This window comes from Macrotis lagotis, chromosome 2, assembly GCF_037893015.1.
Source record: "Macrotis lagotis isolate mMagLag1 chromosome 2, bilby.v1.9.chrom.fasta, whole genome shotgun sequence".
NCBI lineage: Eukaryota > Metazoa > Chordata > Mammalia > Peramelemorphia > Peramelidae > Macrotis > Macrotis lagotis.
This window is the reverse complement of record NC_133659.1, coordinates 316,739,626-316,754,877: the sequence shown is the minus strand read 5'-3', so window position 1 is coordinate 316,754,877 and position 15,252 is coordinate 316,739,626. Positions and strand designations below refer to the sequence as shown.

At 38.6% G+C, this 15,252-nt stretch overlaps 1 protein-coding gene across 4 annotated transcripts in view; it reads right to left on the bottom strand.

The window, feature by feature from the left end:
* APAF1 (apoptotic peptidase activating factor 1) overlaps positions 1-15,252 on the bottom strand; it is an 85,144-nt gene that overhangs the window by 65,103 nt on the left and 4,789 nt on the right. For all 4 annotated transcript variants that reach the window (XR_012476286.1, XM_074226650.1, XM_074226652.1 and 1 more), the window contains exon 4: positions 12,135-12,332. Coding sequence is in view for 3 of the 4 variants with exons in the window: in XM_074226650.1 (XP_074082751.1) it covers positions 12,135-12,332 (198 nt within the window). In the remaining variant the exon portion in view is untranslated. The remainder of the gene's footprint in view (positions 1-12,134; positions 12,333-15,252) is intronic.

Here is a 15,252-nt window from a genome sequence, read left to right as displayed (position 1 = left end):
AACAAGACCGCCAGGAGAGTAATTATGGGAAGAATAAGAGCACAGGAGTTAATAACCTGGGCCCATGGAAGAGAATGGAATGGGACTGAGAGACCACAGAGAGGGGGCTTTGGCATATTCATTCTTTTTTGTGGCAAAGGAAAGTGGAAATATCCAGAAATGATGAAGAAACTAAAACCAAGGGCATCAACTAACAACAGATCCAACTTTCTGAGACTTAAATTCAGATAAAGAACAGATACCCACCTGCCCTGACAGAGAAGAGCCCTCCCTGGGAGTCTAAAAGTAGCTACAGATGCATGTACACTTACGTCTAATGCAAAAATATATAACAGATGCATGTGACAAATATTCTAATTTAAAAATAACTTTTGGGGGCAGCTAGGTGGTACAGTGGATAGAGCACCAGCCCTGGAGGTCAGGAGGACTTAAGTTCAAATCTGACCTCAGACACTTAATAATTACCTAGCTGTGTGGCCTTGGGCAAGCCACTTAACCCCATTGCCTTGCAAAAACCTAAAAACAAAACAAAACAAAAACAACTTTTGTTTAATAACAAGTTCTGAGACTTCACTAGTCAGTATGTGTGCACGTGTCTGAAAGTGAATGTATGTGAATGTGTGTGTGAGTGTGAATGTGAGTGTGTATGTGAATATGAATATGAATGTGTGTGTGTGTGTGTGTGTGTGTGTGTGTGTGTGTAATTGCACAGTGATCATCTGCTATTCAGATTACATTTTTATACGGTATTGCCCCCAAACAGACAATTGTTAACAAGTTGAGCCCAGAATTTTCACCATACCAAGTAAAATAACCCCATGAAGTCTATCTCCCACTCATCTGATACTTGACTAAGAAGGTGATTTATTATCTGTTTCAGCAAACAACCTAAACATTTCTGCCCTGGAGGATGCACCTCAGCCTTGCCTGAGAACTCACTCTTCCTAGATCTTGGTGGCCAAATCCAGCTTGCCCTGAGGTTCACCTGGTAGAAATGAAACCCTGTGAATGTCAACAGGCAGCACCTCCCTACTGGACTACTCACCCCCCCCCCCCAAACTGATTCAAAATTGAACAATCCAGTTTGAAAGGCTACCAAGCAACATAAAAGTGAACAAGGCCTTGATTGAAAGTCAGAGAAACTAAGTTATTAAACCCTACTCTGCTACTTACTCTCTAAAATGTCCCCATTTAAAAGTACATTGTCTCTATGGGCTTCAATTTGTAAAACAAAAGGGATTATTTGGAGATGATCTCAAAGATCTCTTCTGATTTTAAATGTGATGATGATGTTTGCCCTTCAATCTCAAAGAAGACCCTGATATCAGGGAGGTCACAATTGGATGTGAGTGAGAGGGGCTGTACTAAGTCACCAATCTCATTTTCTCCTCTGAAGCTAGTTGGGTCCAGTGGCCAGATAGGAATAGGAGGAAGAGATGACCCTGGATATGAGGCAGTCAGGGTTAAGTGACTAAGCCAAGGTCACTTAGTAAGTGTCAAGTGTCTGAGACCAGATTTGAAGTCAGATTCTCCTGACCCCAGAACCAGTGCTCTATTTACTGCACTACCTAGCTGCTGCTGCAAATTCATCTAGTCACACTTCACTTTAGATCTAAATCAGCATTAAAAGCTACCACATTCACCAGATTTAGCCTGACTTATGATGTCTGAAAAATCTGATCTAACCTTTGTATCTGACTTTGTTGATGGACAGACATAAAGTGCCTCTTTTATCTTCAAGACTACAGCTGACTAGGGGCGGTTAGGTGGTGCAGTAGATAGAGCACCGGCCCTGGAGTCAGGAGTACCTGGGTTCAAATCCGGTCTCAGACACTTAATAATTACCTAGCTGTGTGGCCTTGGGCAAGACACTTAACTCCATTTGCCTTGCAAAAACCTAAAAAAAAAAAAAAAGACTAGAGCTGACTTTTGGAGACTGGCTGTCCTGTAGCCAGTCAATGTGGGAAACTCTAAAGCATTAAGTTAGTCCAGGACCCAGCTGGACCAATGAAGAGATTACAACAGATGTTCTAAAGTCAAGGGAAGGATGACAGCAATTCTCCTGGTAAAGCACAGGAAAATGTGTGGGAATGAAAAGCATTCTATGACTTTAATAATGAACAACAAGGGATAACTAGGAACTCCAATTAAAACCCTGGTGCAAGGTGAACTAGAGGTGAAAGTGAGGCACAGATGTTCAGATAAGGCTGACATGCTGAATTATTTTAACTATAGTCTTTGTCACAAGGAAGGGTTCTGATTTAACGAACATTTATTAAGCTTCCACAGTGCCAAACGCTGTGCTAAGTTGTAGGCATACAAAGAAAGATAAAAGATGGCCCCTACTCTTGAGGAGCTCTCAATATAATAGGGGAAACAGTATGCCAACAAGTAAACACAAACAAGAAATATACAGAATAGGGGCGGCTAGGTGGCGCAGTAGATAGAGCACTGGCACTGGAGTCAGGAGTACCTGGGTTCAAATCCGACCTCAGACAATTAGTAATTACCTAGCTGTGTGGCCTTGGGCAAGCCACTTAACCCCATTGCCTTGAAAAATCTAAAAAAAACAAAAAAAGAAATATGCAAAATAAAGAGGAAATAAGCAACTGAGAGAAGGTATTAGATTTAAGAGGGAATAGTAAAAGACTTCCTTTAGAAAATGGTATTTTAGTTGGGATGTTGAAGGAAGCTAGGGAAAGAAATTAACTCAAAAGATAAGATTCCTCCTTAACAAAGTAGCTGCTCTCATTTCCCTGAAATTCCAAACCTGGACAATACTGACTGTAGCTACTATGAAAAGATATGGAGGTGTCTGCTTTTTAATCTGGGACCAAGTCATCTTATTCTTTAGGAATTTAGGTTCATTTTTGACATAAAGTGGGAAATAGGCTAAGCTAAAAAGGTAGATATAACCACTCTCAAAGGTCTCCAAGAATAACCCATATTGTTAAAAACTAGTTTCAAAAAGAAGGGGGGAGTGGAGGAGAGGAGGAAGAGGAAAAAATCAGTTGATCTGGCCAGAGGAAAGAGAATATGACTAAAATCTAATCCAAATGTTCTAGAACCAATAGCAACAAAAACTGCATTAAATACAGATACACAAAAAAGTGTCTGGGAACCCAGCACTGCTAACTTATGGAAGGAAAACTTGGTCTGTGTAACCTTAAACAAGTCACTTCACCTGTTTAGGCCTCAGTTTCCTCAAATATAAAACAAGGAGTTGGACTAGGTGAGCCCTAACTAAGGTCCCTTCTGACTAATGAATATGAGCCAGAATCTGGGGCTCCAAAGGTCCAGAATATATACTTATTAAAGGATTTATTAAAAAAAAATAGAAAGCATTGGACCTGGAATCCCAAGGACCTGAGTTCAAATCCCAACCCTAACATTTGTTATCTAGGTAAATGCTGCAAAATCACTTTCCCCACCTGGGTTTCAGGTTCTTTATCTGTAAATGAAGGGGTTGACCTAGACAGGCTCCCAATGCCAGCCTGATATCCTATTGATGTAAGTATAGGTGCTGTGAAGTCAGGTTCGAGATCAGGTCTGGAGCTCCAATTCACCTTGGTCCTCCACCTGATTACCTTCCCCCCTTTTCAGATTCCTTTTACATGTGGTCTCCCCCTAGAATGTCAGTTTCTTGAGGGAAAGGACTGTATTTTTACTTACATTTGCATTCCTAATACCATACAGAGAATGATACAAAGTAAGCATTTCATAAATGCGACTGTCTGTCTATATCTATTAGGGTTGAGATGGAGATTTGGAAATCAGATTCTGGCCTCATGGAAATAAATAAGACTACAGAAGTATTCATCCATTTAACCCTAAGATGGACCTCTGAGGTCCCCTGGTCCAAGCCCTTTATTTTACAGATGAGGTACCTGAGGGCCAAAGAAGGTCAGACTTGCCTGAAAACAAAGGAAGCAGCAGATTGGCATCAGACCCCCAAGAGCCCAGGCCAAACCTTACTCTTTCAGGAGAAAAAATGCTGCCTTTCTCAGCCTGAGACCTAGATTGTAGGATACATTCAGAACCAGGGCCTTGGAAGCCAAGGTAAATCCCTTCATTTTGAGATGAAGAAAAAAAGTCCAAGAAGTTATTTTCCCCAAATCTCATTGGAACAAGTATGAGCAGCAAGCATTGTATCCAGGCTGCCAGCTTCCAAAAAAAGCCAGTGATCGGAGCGGCTAGGTGACACAGTGGATAGAGCACCGGCCCTGGAGTCAGGGGTACCTGAGTTCAAATCCGACCTCAGACACTTAATGATTACCTGACTGTGTGACCTTGGGCAAGCCACTTAACCCCATCTGTCTTGCAAAAACCTAAAAAATAAATTTTTTTAATTAAAAAAAAAGCCAGTGATCTTCCCACCATGTCATGCTTTCTCTCTCAGACTAACTCTCACATAGTTCATACATGTTGCAATTATTTTAAATGGAATTTTCTTACTATCTCATCCTTCTAGGTTTTGTTAGTAATATAAAGAAAGGCTGGTGATTTGTGTCAGCTCATTTCACACCCTGCTGATTTACTAAGGTTATTAATCAGTCTAATGTATTTTTTAAAATTAATTCAGTATGATTTTCTAAATAAACTGTCAAATTGTCCAAAATTTGGTCCTCCCTGAACCACTGCTTAGTGAATGAGGGAGCCAAGGGAATGACTTTACAAAGGAAAAAGATAAGGGCCAAGAACTGACCCTGGAGAATACACATATTCAATAGTATAGAAATGGATGAAAACTAAGCAGAATATGGGCCCTGGCATTAGGGATGAAGGAACAGACTGGCTAAGCCCAAGGGAGCAGATAGTCATTTGAATCAAAAGCACCAAAAGTCAAGGGAGACTGAGGACAGAAAACAAAAGGGCTGCAGATGTGGTACCAGGAACTCACCACTTAGTACTGGCTGTAAACCTCCACACCAAAGTATGATTCAATCTCTTTTCCATCCAGATCACAGAAAAATCATCAAGAAAACCACAAGGGTCACTGTGTTACTGAAACCCAGCTTATTATATCCTCCTTAATCCCTTCAGGGATGATCCCCATCTCAAGAATCAACTTCTAATACCATTACCAGGTCTGTATTCCAAAGAAATCTTGCTATGACAAAGAAATGGAAACTGGGGGATTGACTATTCATTGGAGAATGGTAGAACAAGTTGAGGAATGGGATTATGATAGAGAACTATTGTTCTGTGAGAAATTAGGGAAGGATGGTTTCAGAAAAGCATGGGAAGACAATGAAGTGATGCAAAGTGAAGTGAGCAGAGCCAAGAGAACATTTCATACAATAAAAGCAACACTGTAACAGGGATCAACTAAAAAAGACTTAACTACTCTGATGAAGGCAAGGATACGAGACAATCCCAAAGGACCATGATGAAAAGCATCATTCACCTCCAGGGAGAAAACTAATGAACTCATCATCCATGAGATGCAATGCATCCATGGCTGAGCGCTGATGCAAACTACTCTGACTTCTTTTTGTATTTTTTTTCTTTCACAACATGGCTAATGTGAAAATATGTTTTGCATGACTTCACATGCATAATGGATACTGTAGTTCTTTCTCAGTGGGTGGAAGAGTGGTAGAGGAAGAGAAAAAATTTTAAAATGGACACCAAACTACCACTTCCAAGTTATTTTCTTCATCTTTAAAAAAAAAAAGTGTTCTAGAATAACACTAAATTCAGCATCAGAGAACCTGAAAGTGAGAACAGGTACTGCCACTTACCATCTGTGTAACTTTCTCTGAACAAATTACTCTCTTTCTCTGGATATCAGTTTTCCCATCTTTAAAATGGACTGAGGAGGTGGAACCAAGATGGCAGAGTGAAGGGCAGGAACTCACCTGAGCTCTCTCTCTCAAATCCCCCAGATATCTTTAAATAATGACACTAGCCAAATTCTTGATTTTTATGGAAGAACCCACAAAAAGAGTGAGTGAAACAATTTTCCAGTCCTCTAAGACACTTGGAAGCTTCAGGGGAAAGATCTGCAGCACCCAAGTGAGGAAGGAGCACAGAACAGCAGAGGCTCTCCAGAGCAAAGCAGCCCCAGCCATCCAGGAGCATGAAGAATTGAAAAATTTGAAGATCCCTAGAAGTTATCTCTGAAAACAGCTGCAAAAAAGCAAAAACACTTGGCACAGTGCACCCTCCACCCTAGAAGAACCCTACCCTAACAAGTTAAAGTCAAGAACAAGAGAAGAAAAAAAAATCCAATTATAGACAGTTATTATGGTCATAAGAAAGCTCAAAATACATACTCAGGAGAAGATAAAGTCCAAAGTCTCCAAGAAATGGGAACTGGGTTCAAGCCATGGAAGAACCGAAAAAGGTTTTGAAAATCAAGTCAGGGAGTGAGAGGAAAAAGTGGGAAGAGAAATGAATAATGTGGGGAAAATCATGAAAACCGAATCAGCAGAGACACAGAAGAATTTTGAAAAAAATAATATCTTACAGGTGGCTAGGTGGCACAGTGGATAGAGCACTGGCCCTGGAGTCAGAAGTACCTGGGTTCAAATCCGATCCCAAACACTTAATAATTACCTAGCTGTATGGCCTTGGGCAAGCCACTTAACTCCATTTGCCTTGCAAAAACCTTAAAAAAAACCGACTGAGACCATTGAGGAAGACCAAAAAAAGTCAGTAAGGAGAAGAATGTCTTAAAAAGCAGAATTGGTCAAATGGAAAAGGAGATACAAAAGTTTACAAGAGAAAATGATTCCTTAAAATATAGAACTGAGTAAAGGGAAGTTGAGGACAATTCAAACAAAACCAACTAGAAAGAAATGTGAAATATCTCACTGGAAAAGCAAATGATCTGGAAAACAGATCTAGAAGAGATAATTTAAAAATTACTGGAGAGCAACTAGGTGGCACAGTGGATAGAGTGCTGACCCAGGAGTCAAATCTGGCCTGAGATACTTAATAATTACATAGCTGTGAGACCCTGGGCAAGTCACTTAATCACATTACCTTGCAAAAATCCTCAAAAAATTTTTTTAAATTATTGAACTACCTAAAAACTATGATAAAAAAAAAGCGCCTAAACATCATCTTTCAAGAAATTACTGAGGAAAACTGCCCTGATATTCTAGAAACAGAGGATAAAATAGAAATTGAAATAATCACTGATCACCTCCTGAAGGAGATCCCAAAATGAAGTATTAAGAATATTAAAGTCCAATTTCCTAACTCCCAAATCAAGGAGAAAATACTACTGCAGTGAAAAAGAAACAATTCCATTATCATGGAGCCACAGTCAAGATAACACAAGATTTAGTAACTCCTAACATTAAGGGATCGTAGGGCTTGAAATATGATATTCCAGAAGGCTTGAATTACAATCAAGAATCAATTAACCAGGGGGCAACTAGGTGGCTCAGTGGATAGAGCACCAGCCCTGGAGTCAGGAGGACCTGAGTTCAAATCCAGCCTCAGACACTTAATAATTACGTAGTTGTGTGACCTTAGGCAAGTCACTTAACCCCACTGCCTTGCTTTAAAAAAAAAGGATTAACTAACCTGCAGAACAGAATATGTTCTTTCAGAGGAAAAGATAGACATTCAATGAAATTACTTTCCTGAACAAAACAGAAAATTTGATGATCAAATACAAGAATCAAATGAAGCATAAAAAGGTAAAACAGGAAGAGCAAATAAAGCATAAGGGACTCAATGACATTGAACTGCTTATATCCCTGCATGGGAAAATGATACTGATAACTCATATGAACTTTCTCATTTATGAGGGCACTTAGAAGTAGCAAATATAGACAAGGCATAAGGAGAGTTGAATTTGAAGGGATGATATATTAACAAGATGGGAGGTACTGAGAGAAAGGGAACAGGGAAGATGGAATAGGGTAAGTTATTTCACTTAAAAGAGTTTTAAAAGTTTTTGCAGTGGAGTAGAAGAGCAGGGAGTCGAGTGTAGTGAGTGAGTCTTACTCTCATCAGAACTGGCTCAGAGAGGGTATAATATATACACTCAACTGAGTATAGAAACCTATCTTACTCTAGAAGAAAGTAATAGGGAAAGAGGATGAAGGGAAGAGGAAATGATGGAAAGGAGGGAAGATTGTGGTAGGGAGTAGTCAGATGCGAAACACTACTAAGGAGAGACAGGATAAAAGGAGAGAGAATAGAATAAATGAGGGTGGAGGGAACAGGATGGAGGGAAACACAGCAATAGTAACTATGGGGGAAAACATTGAAACAAATTTCTCTGATAAAGACTCACTTCTCAAATATAGAGTTTGAATCAAATTTATAAAAAACGGAAGCCATTCCCCAATTGATAAAAAAAACCAAAAGACATGAATAGTTTCCTGATGTACTTATCAATACTATCTATGGCCATATTTTTTTAAAAATTCCTACCTCAGGGCAGCTAGGTGGTGCAATGGATAGAGCACTGGTCCTGGAGTCAGGAGTACCTGAGTTCAAATCTGGCCTCAGACACATAATAATTACCTAGCTGTATGGCCTTGGGCAAGAGCATTTAACCCCATTTTCCTTGCAAAAAAACGTAAGAGGAAAAAAAGTCCTACCTCACTATTGAAAGGAGAAATGTAAATTAGAACAACTCTGAAGCAAGACCTTATCCTACTGGACTGGCCAACAGGCAGAAGGATAGCATGACAATGGTTGGAAGGGATATAGGAAAAATGAGATATTAATGCATTGTTGGAGAAGCTGTGAAATGATTCAACAATTCTGTAGAGCAGTTTGGAACTCTGCAGAAAGGACAATAAAACCTTGCTGACCCTTTGACCCAGCCGGACCACTACAAGGTCTATATTCCAGAAGAGATGAAAAACAGGAAGGAAAAAGACTTTATATATGTATAAGGATATTTATATCACTCTTTTCCAGTGGCAAGGAGCTGGAAACTGAGGAGATGCCTATCAATTGGGGAATGGCTGCACAAATTGTGGCATGTGATTACGATGGCATGCTTTTCTGCCATAAAAAATAATGAGCAGAATGCTCTCTGTAAATACCTGGAAAGACTTAAATAAGCAGATGCAATGGGAAATACACTACATACAATGTTACAGCAATACTGCAGGATGACCATCTGTGAATGACTGGCGTTTTCTCAGCAATGCTGTTACCCAAGACAACTCTGAAGGACTTATGATAAAGAATACTATATATCCAAAAGACAGCTGGTGGTATATGAATGCAGACTGAATCATCCTTTTTCTTTTACATATTTTTCTTGAGATTTCTCTTTTTTTTGGGGGGGGGATTATGTTTACTTTCACAAAATAACTAATGTGGTAATGTTTTACATGACTACGTATTTATAATTCATATCAAATTTTCAATGAAGGAGAGTGGGATTGGAAAAAGGAAAAGAATTCAGAACTCAAAGTTTTAATAATGAATGTTAAAACTTAATTTTATATATAATCAGAAAAAATGAACTAAAAATAATTTTTTAAAAGAGTATCTGTTTTAAAAGCCTGGAAAGAACTGAATGAACTGATACTAAGTAAAGTGAACAGAACCATAACATTGTACACATTAACTGCAACATACTGTGATGATCAACTATGATGGACTTAGCTCCTCTCAGAAGTTCAGTAATCAAGGACAATTCTAGAAGACCTATGATGGAAAATGCCATCCACATTCAGAAAATGCAGACCAAAGCATACTAGTTTCACTTTTTAAAAGCTGTTTTATGTTATTTTTTCTTTTTTCTCATTTTTTCCTTTTAGTTCTGATTCTTCTTTCACAACATGAATAATATGGAAATATGTTAAACATGATTATGCATGATTAACCTGTATCAGATGTTTTCAAAAGAAGGGGAGGAGAGAAGGGAAGGGAGGGACAAAGAAAAATGTGGAAATGAACGCTGAAAACTATTTTTGAATGTAGTCGAAAAAATAAAACAAAGTAACATTCAAAATGTAAAAAAAAAATTGACTGGATCAATCTCAAACAATTAATAAACACTCATTAAGTACCTACTATGTGCCCAAAATTTTGCAAGGCACTGAAAAAAAGAAGAAATAGTCTCTGCCCTCAGGAAGCTTATATTCCATCTAGGAGAAAGAGTATAAACAAAAAAGAATATACAAAATCAATATGTAATAAAAGACAGATAAATGGGTAGGAGGGGAAGAAAAGCAAGTCATAATTAGATGTGAACACAGAAGAATAGGAAATTCCAACGTGGAAATTCCCTCTGATGACCAATGAAATTATGAGTATAGCCCTTACTGTTATCCCTTTACTCACTAAAATTTCAGATCCTCTACAATCTGTCTTTCCAAACTTACTTGACAGTACTTTCCCTTCAGGTACTCACTGTATATTCCAGGCAGATTGAACTGCCTCCAAAAATTCGCACAAACTGTCTGGAATATACTCCCTTCTCATCTCTGCTTGGACACCATTCCTTCCCTCAAGGTCTGGCTCATTCTTTTTCTGTCTCTATCTCTTTGATTTTCTATCTTCTCCTCCCCACCAATCCAGCACAGGGTACAATCTGTCAAACTTATACCATTGGTGCTGAAGTTTCTGCATCTTCAGCAGTTCTAGCTAAAGACCCAAAAGGAAAGTTCTCACCAAAAAAGAACTTGGATCCAAAAATATATTATTTTATTAGTTGAAAATATTATACGGCTAGGTGGTGCAGTGCACTGGCCCTGGAATCAGGAGTACCTGAGCTCAGGTCCGGCCTCAGACACTTGATGATTGCCTAGCTGTGTGGTCTTGGGCAGGCCACTTGACCCCACTGCCTTGCAAATACCTAAAAAAAAATTATAGATGCAGCATTGTTATGTGCTTTGCTGCAACACTCTAAGAAGCATGGGACCTTTTCACATGACTTGTATCTCCCCCATCAGAATGACAGCAAGTTTTGTCTTTTCTATTTGCAACACTAGTACTTAACAGTGCTTTGCCAGAAGAGTTAATAAATGTTTTTTTCATTAAAAAAAAAAAAGAAATTCCCTCTGTCAAGGCAAGTTAGTAATAGTCCATAATTTAATCATCTTCTTAAAAGAGTTATCTGGCCACCAGAATGCACTAATGTTGAGGTTGTGAATTAGCACAGCCATTTGTTAAATTATGTTGAAACCCCATTAAGTCACTACAAGGCCTATATATCCCTAAAGACATCAAAGAAAAAAGAAAAGGAAAAGGACTCACATGTGAATAAATATTTATGGCAGTTCTTTTTCTTATAGCAAAGAACAAGGAACAAAGGGACAGAGGGAGGTGCCCATCATGTAGGAAACAGCTGAACAAATTATAAGTTATAAATGTAATAAGATTTTTTATTTCATGATAAATTATAAGTTTCAGATTTCCATGAACTGATGTAGAGTAAGTGAGCAGAATCCGTAGAATACTGTAACTACCTTGAAAGTCACAAGAGATCGATTAATGCAAAGATCAGCCGTGATTCCAGAGACCCAAGCTCTCCATCACCTCCTGGCATGGAGATAAAGGGCTCAAAGAGGAGGAAAAGATAAACATTTTTTGGGACACAGTCAATGTGGGAATTGTTGTTTCCTTTTTAGCAATGAGGTGGTGAAAATAAGTAGACAAAATAGAGTTGCCAGAAACCAGGAAGCACATTAAAAATGCATAGAAGAAAACCGAAGGGAAGACAGAAGAAATCAAAGACAAGCAGGACATATCTGACAATGAAGGGGTAAATAACCTTATTTTTATACATATATATGTACATAAATATTGGTATGTGAATATATATATATGCACACATATATGAATATGTGTATATATATATATATAGAAATTATATTAAGAGAGAAATGCAATTTCCTGTACAATCTTTTTTCTATTGCACTAGGTATATGGATATATTCATTTTATTCAGTTTTATTAAATTTTGGGAAAAAAAAAAGCTCCTACTTCAAATCACCCTGTCTCTATAAAAAACTGACGGGAATTAACACCCCTCAACCAAATGACTACTAAGTTATTTCTCAACTCAATGATTCTGAGAATGAAAGCTCACAGTGACATGATCAAATCTGTCAGTTAACCCTACCTAAATTGTAACATTTCAAAATAATCATTCATGAAGTATACATTATTAGCCACCACTCTCTCATTATTCAAGCACTTACTTTCTAAAAGGTTGTGGTCCCGGACAGCTTCTGCAGCTAGGACAGACTTCCCACAGCCTGCCATCCCATAGACTGTAACCCATCCAGGTTCGCCATCAAGTTTATAAAGTTTTTCCTGGATTGACTTCACAAGTTTCTTCCTGGTCACAAATACAACAGGTCTCTGTGGTACACCACCTTCACACAGCACTGTCTTCACTGAAACTCAAAACAATAAGAACATAAATAAAGCCTTCAAAATGTCACTCAGGTAATGCCACTACATCATTCCAGAATACCTCATATTTTTAGTGCCACATACAGGTCCCCATCTTAGCCCACAAAAATGAACACACTATTGCTGGAACTGTGGACTGGTCCAAATATTCTGGAAAATAATTTTTTAATTCAGCAAAAAAAGTGATTAAATTGATGTGTTGACCCTGAGATCCTACTGCTAGGCATATTCTCCAAGGAGATCAAAGTAAAAAGATCCCAAAGGTACCAAAATGTTACAGAAGCCCTTTGGTAGTAATAAAGTCCTGGAGAAAAAGTTGATGCCCCATTGACTGGGAAATGGCTAAACAAAATGTGGTAAATAACTACAACAGAACATTATTGTACCACAATAAAAGATGCCAAGGAAACAAGGGAAGACTTACATGATTAGATGTGGAGTGAAAAAATCAAAAGAAGGCAACTACATATATGTGTGTATGTGTGTGTGTGTGTATATATATATATATATATCATATGAAATAATGAGTATAATAGCATAAATTTAAAAGACTGAATATTATTTAAATTAACCAATTAAACTCTCAAAGACAGAATCCATTTCTTTCCCTTTACTGGATAGATGTGGGTGTGTGGGTGTGGAATACTGTAGATACTGTGCTGATTACTTTTTTAAAACTTTTTTTTTCTTATTTTTCTTTTCTATTACAAGAAATGGCTTGATAGATGGTAGGAAGAAAATAATAAATGTATTTGGGAACAAAAGTAATATAAAAATGAAATAACTTCATAAAATTTTTAAATAAAAAAAGGTAAACCTAAAGATCAATTATTAGCTATGACTTCATTTTTTTGGTCTGTCCTAAAAGTTTCTCAGTCTCTCTGGTCATAAAGCTGGGTGGAAACTTCAGAGGCTTCACCTAAGAAATGTGGTTTAGCCAGAAACTGAAATAAGAGAAAGCAATTAAACAAGCCCAGATGAAGAAAACTATAAAAGAAGAATGAAAAAAATAATCGCAAAGGTCCCTGTAAATGGAGGAGGCAGTTCAGGAGAAGAGAACAATGATGGAGAAAAGACCTGTCAACAAATGCCAGGGCAATTTGAATGTGATAAGAAGAGGAGTGGAGACTTAAGAAAGGGAGGGCCCCAGGTATCCTTTCATTTAATGACTGTTCATTGGAAATTTTTATCAACTTGTAAAAAAAGGCTCAGGCCCAAATCAACCCTGATTTTTTACAAATTGAGTGGCCAAAGAGAACAGTCTTCCAGGAGGGGCTAATTTCATTTGCTCAAAAGAAAAACAGCAGCCCCCTCCCTTAAGTGAAAGGCTGGCTGGCTCTGCACTCCACTCCTCACTACTCCTAGATACCTCACCTGAGTCATTCTTTCTCTGATACTGAAGCCTAGAGTAGAAAATGAGAGTGGTAGGGCCTGCTGGAATCTGCTTTAGGAATACAGGCTCCAAGCAGTTCAAGAGTATCTGTCCTATACAACAATTACAAAAACTGGAATGAGGAAAGCTGTGGTACTAAGATAAACAAGACAACTCCTGCAAAGTGGCGCCTCTTCCAAGTGCAGTCATCCCACAAGGAAACCAGCTCTGTGACCTCAAGGAGTCTGAGCAAAGAGTCCAAGTTCCTGGACCTGTTATTAGCTGACTAAAACAGTTGTAAAGTAGATCCGTTATACTACTTTTCCTCCTCCTAAAAGAGCTTTGACTCAGTCCTATAAACTTTCCTTGAAAAACATATAATAGGGGTGGCTGGAGTCAGGAGGACCTGAGTTCAAATCCAGTCTGAGACACTTAATAATGACCTCACTGTGTGACCTTGGGCAAATCACTGAACCCCATTGCCTTACAAAAAGAAATATGGAAAGGCAACAACAAGCCAATCTTCAAAGCTAAACATAAGGCAGAATCTGCCCAAAGCTCATGCTTTTAAATGCTTAAATGTGTTGGAGGCAGAGGATCTGAGTTCAAATCCTGCCTCTGAATTAGGCAGCCAAGTCACTTTCTCTCTCTGGGCCTCTGCTTCTTCAATTATAAATAAAGGGATTGCACAAGTAGCCTCTGATGTCCTTTACAGACTCAGTCACTTCCCTTCTTAGGGCCTCAATTTTGTTAACTGTAAAATGAAATGAATGGACTCACCCACTTCTTAAGTCCCTTTCAGCTTTCAGTCGATGACTCCCTGCCTTGAAGGACCATCTTTTATCACTGTGGCCCCCAAATTCACACTAATTCTGTACCTGACTACAGGATTGGCCTTGGACAAGGTGGCTCACTTTTCATGGGTTCAGATTCCTCATCTACTAAATAAGGGAATTGAGTCTGAAGACCTCTAAGGTACCTTCTGGATGAAACTCTTTAATTTTATACTCCAGTGCCTACTGGCGATCAGCCTCTTTCCACAATCCTGACTGGTTCCCAAGTTTAGTCAGTCTATCACTAACCATTGTCGTTGAATCCTTGCTCAATATGGGGTCTGCCCTTCAAGGACCCAAGGTCCACCTCTACTCCAGCACAAGGATGGGATATTAGAGGACTTGACAGCACAACCAAGATGAAAGCAACCAACAATGACTAAGATCAAACTACAAAAGGTAAAATCAACCAAATATCAAATCCTAACTGCAAGAGAAATTATTAATAATCAATGATTTTGGGGCGGCTAGATGGCACAGTGGATAGAGCACCATCCCTGGAGTCAGAAGTACCTGAATTCAAATCCAGCCTCAGACATTTAATAATTACCTAGCTGTGTGGCCTTGGGCAAGCTACTTAACCCCACTGCCTTGCAAAAACTAAAAAAAAACAAAAAAACAACAAAAAAACAATCATTTGGGGAGATCCTTCCCCCTTTTTTTAAAGTCCTGATTTCAAAAGTTCAAGTCCCTTGA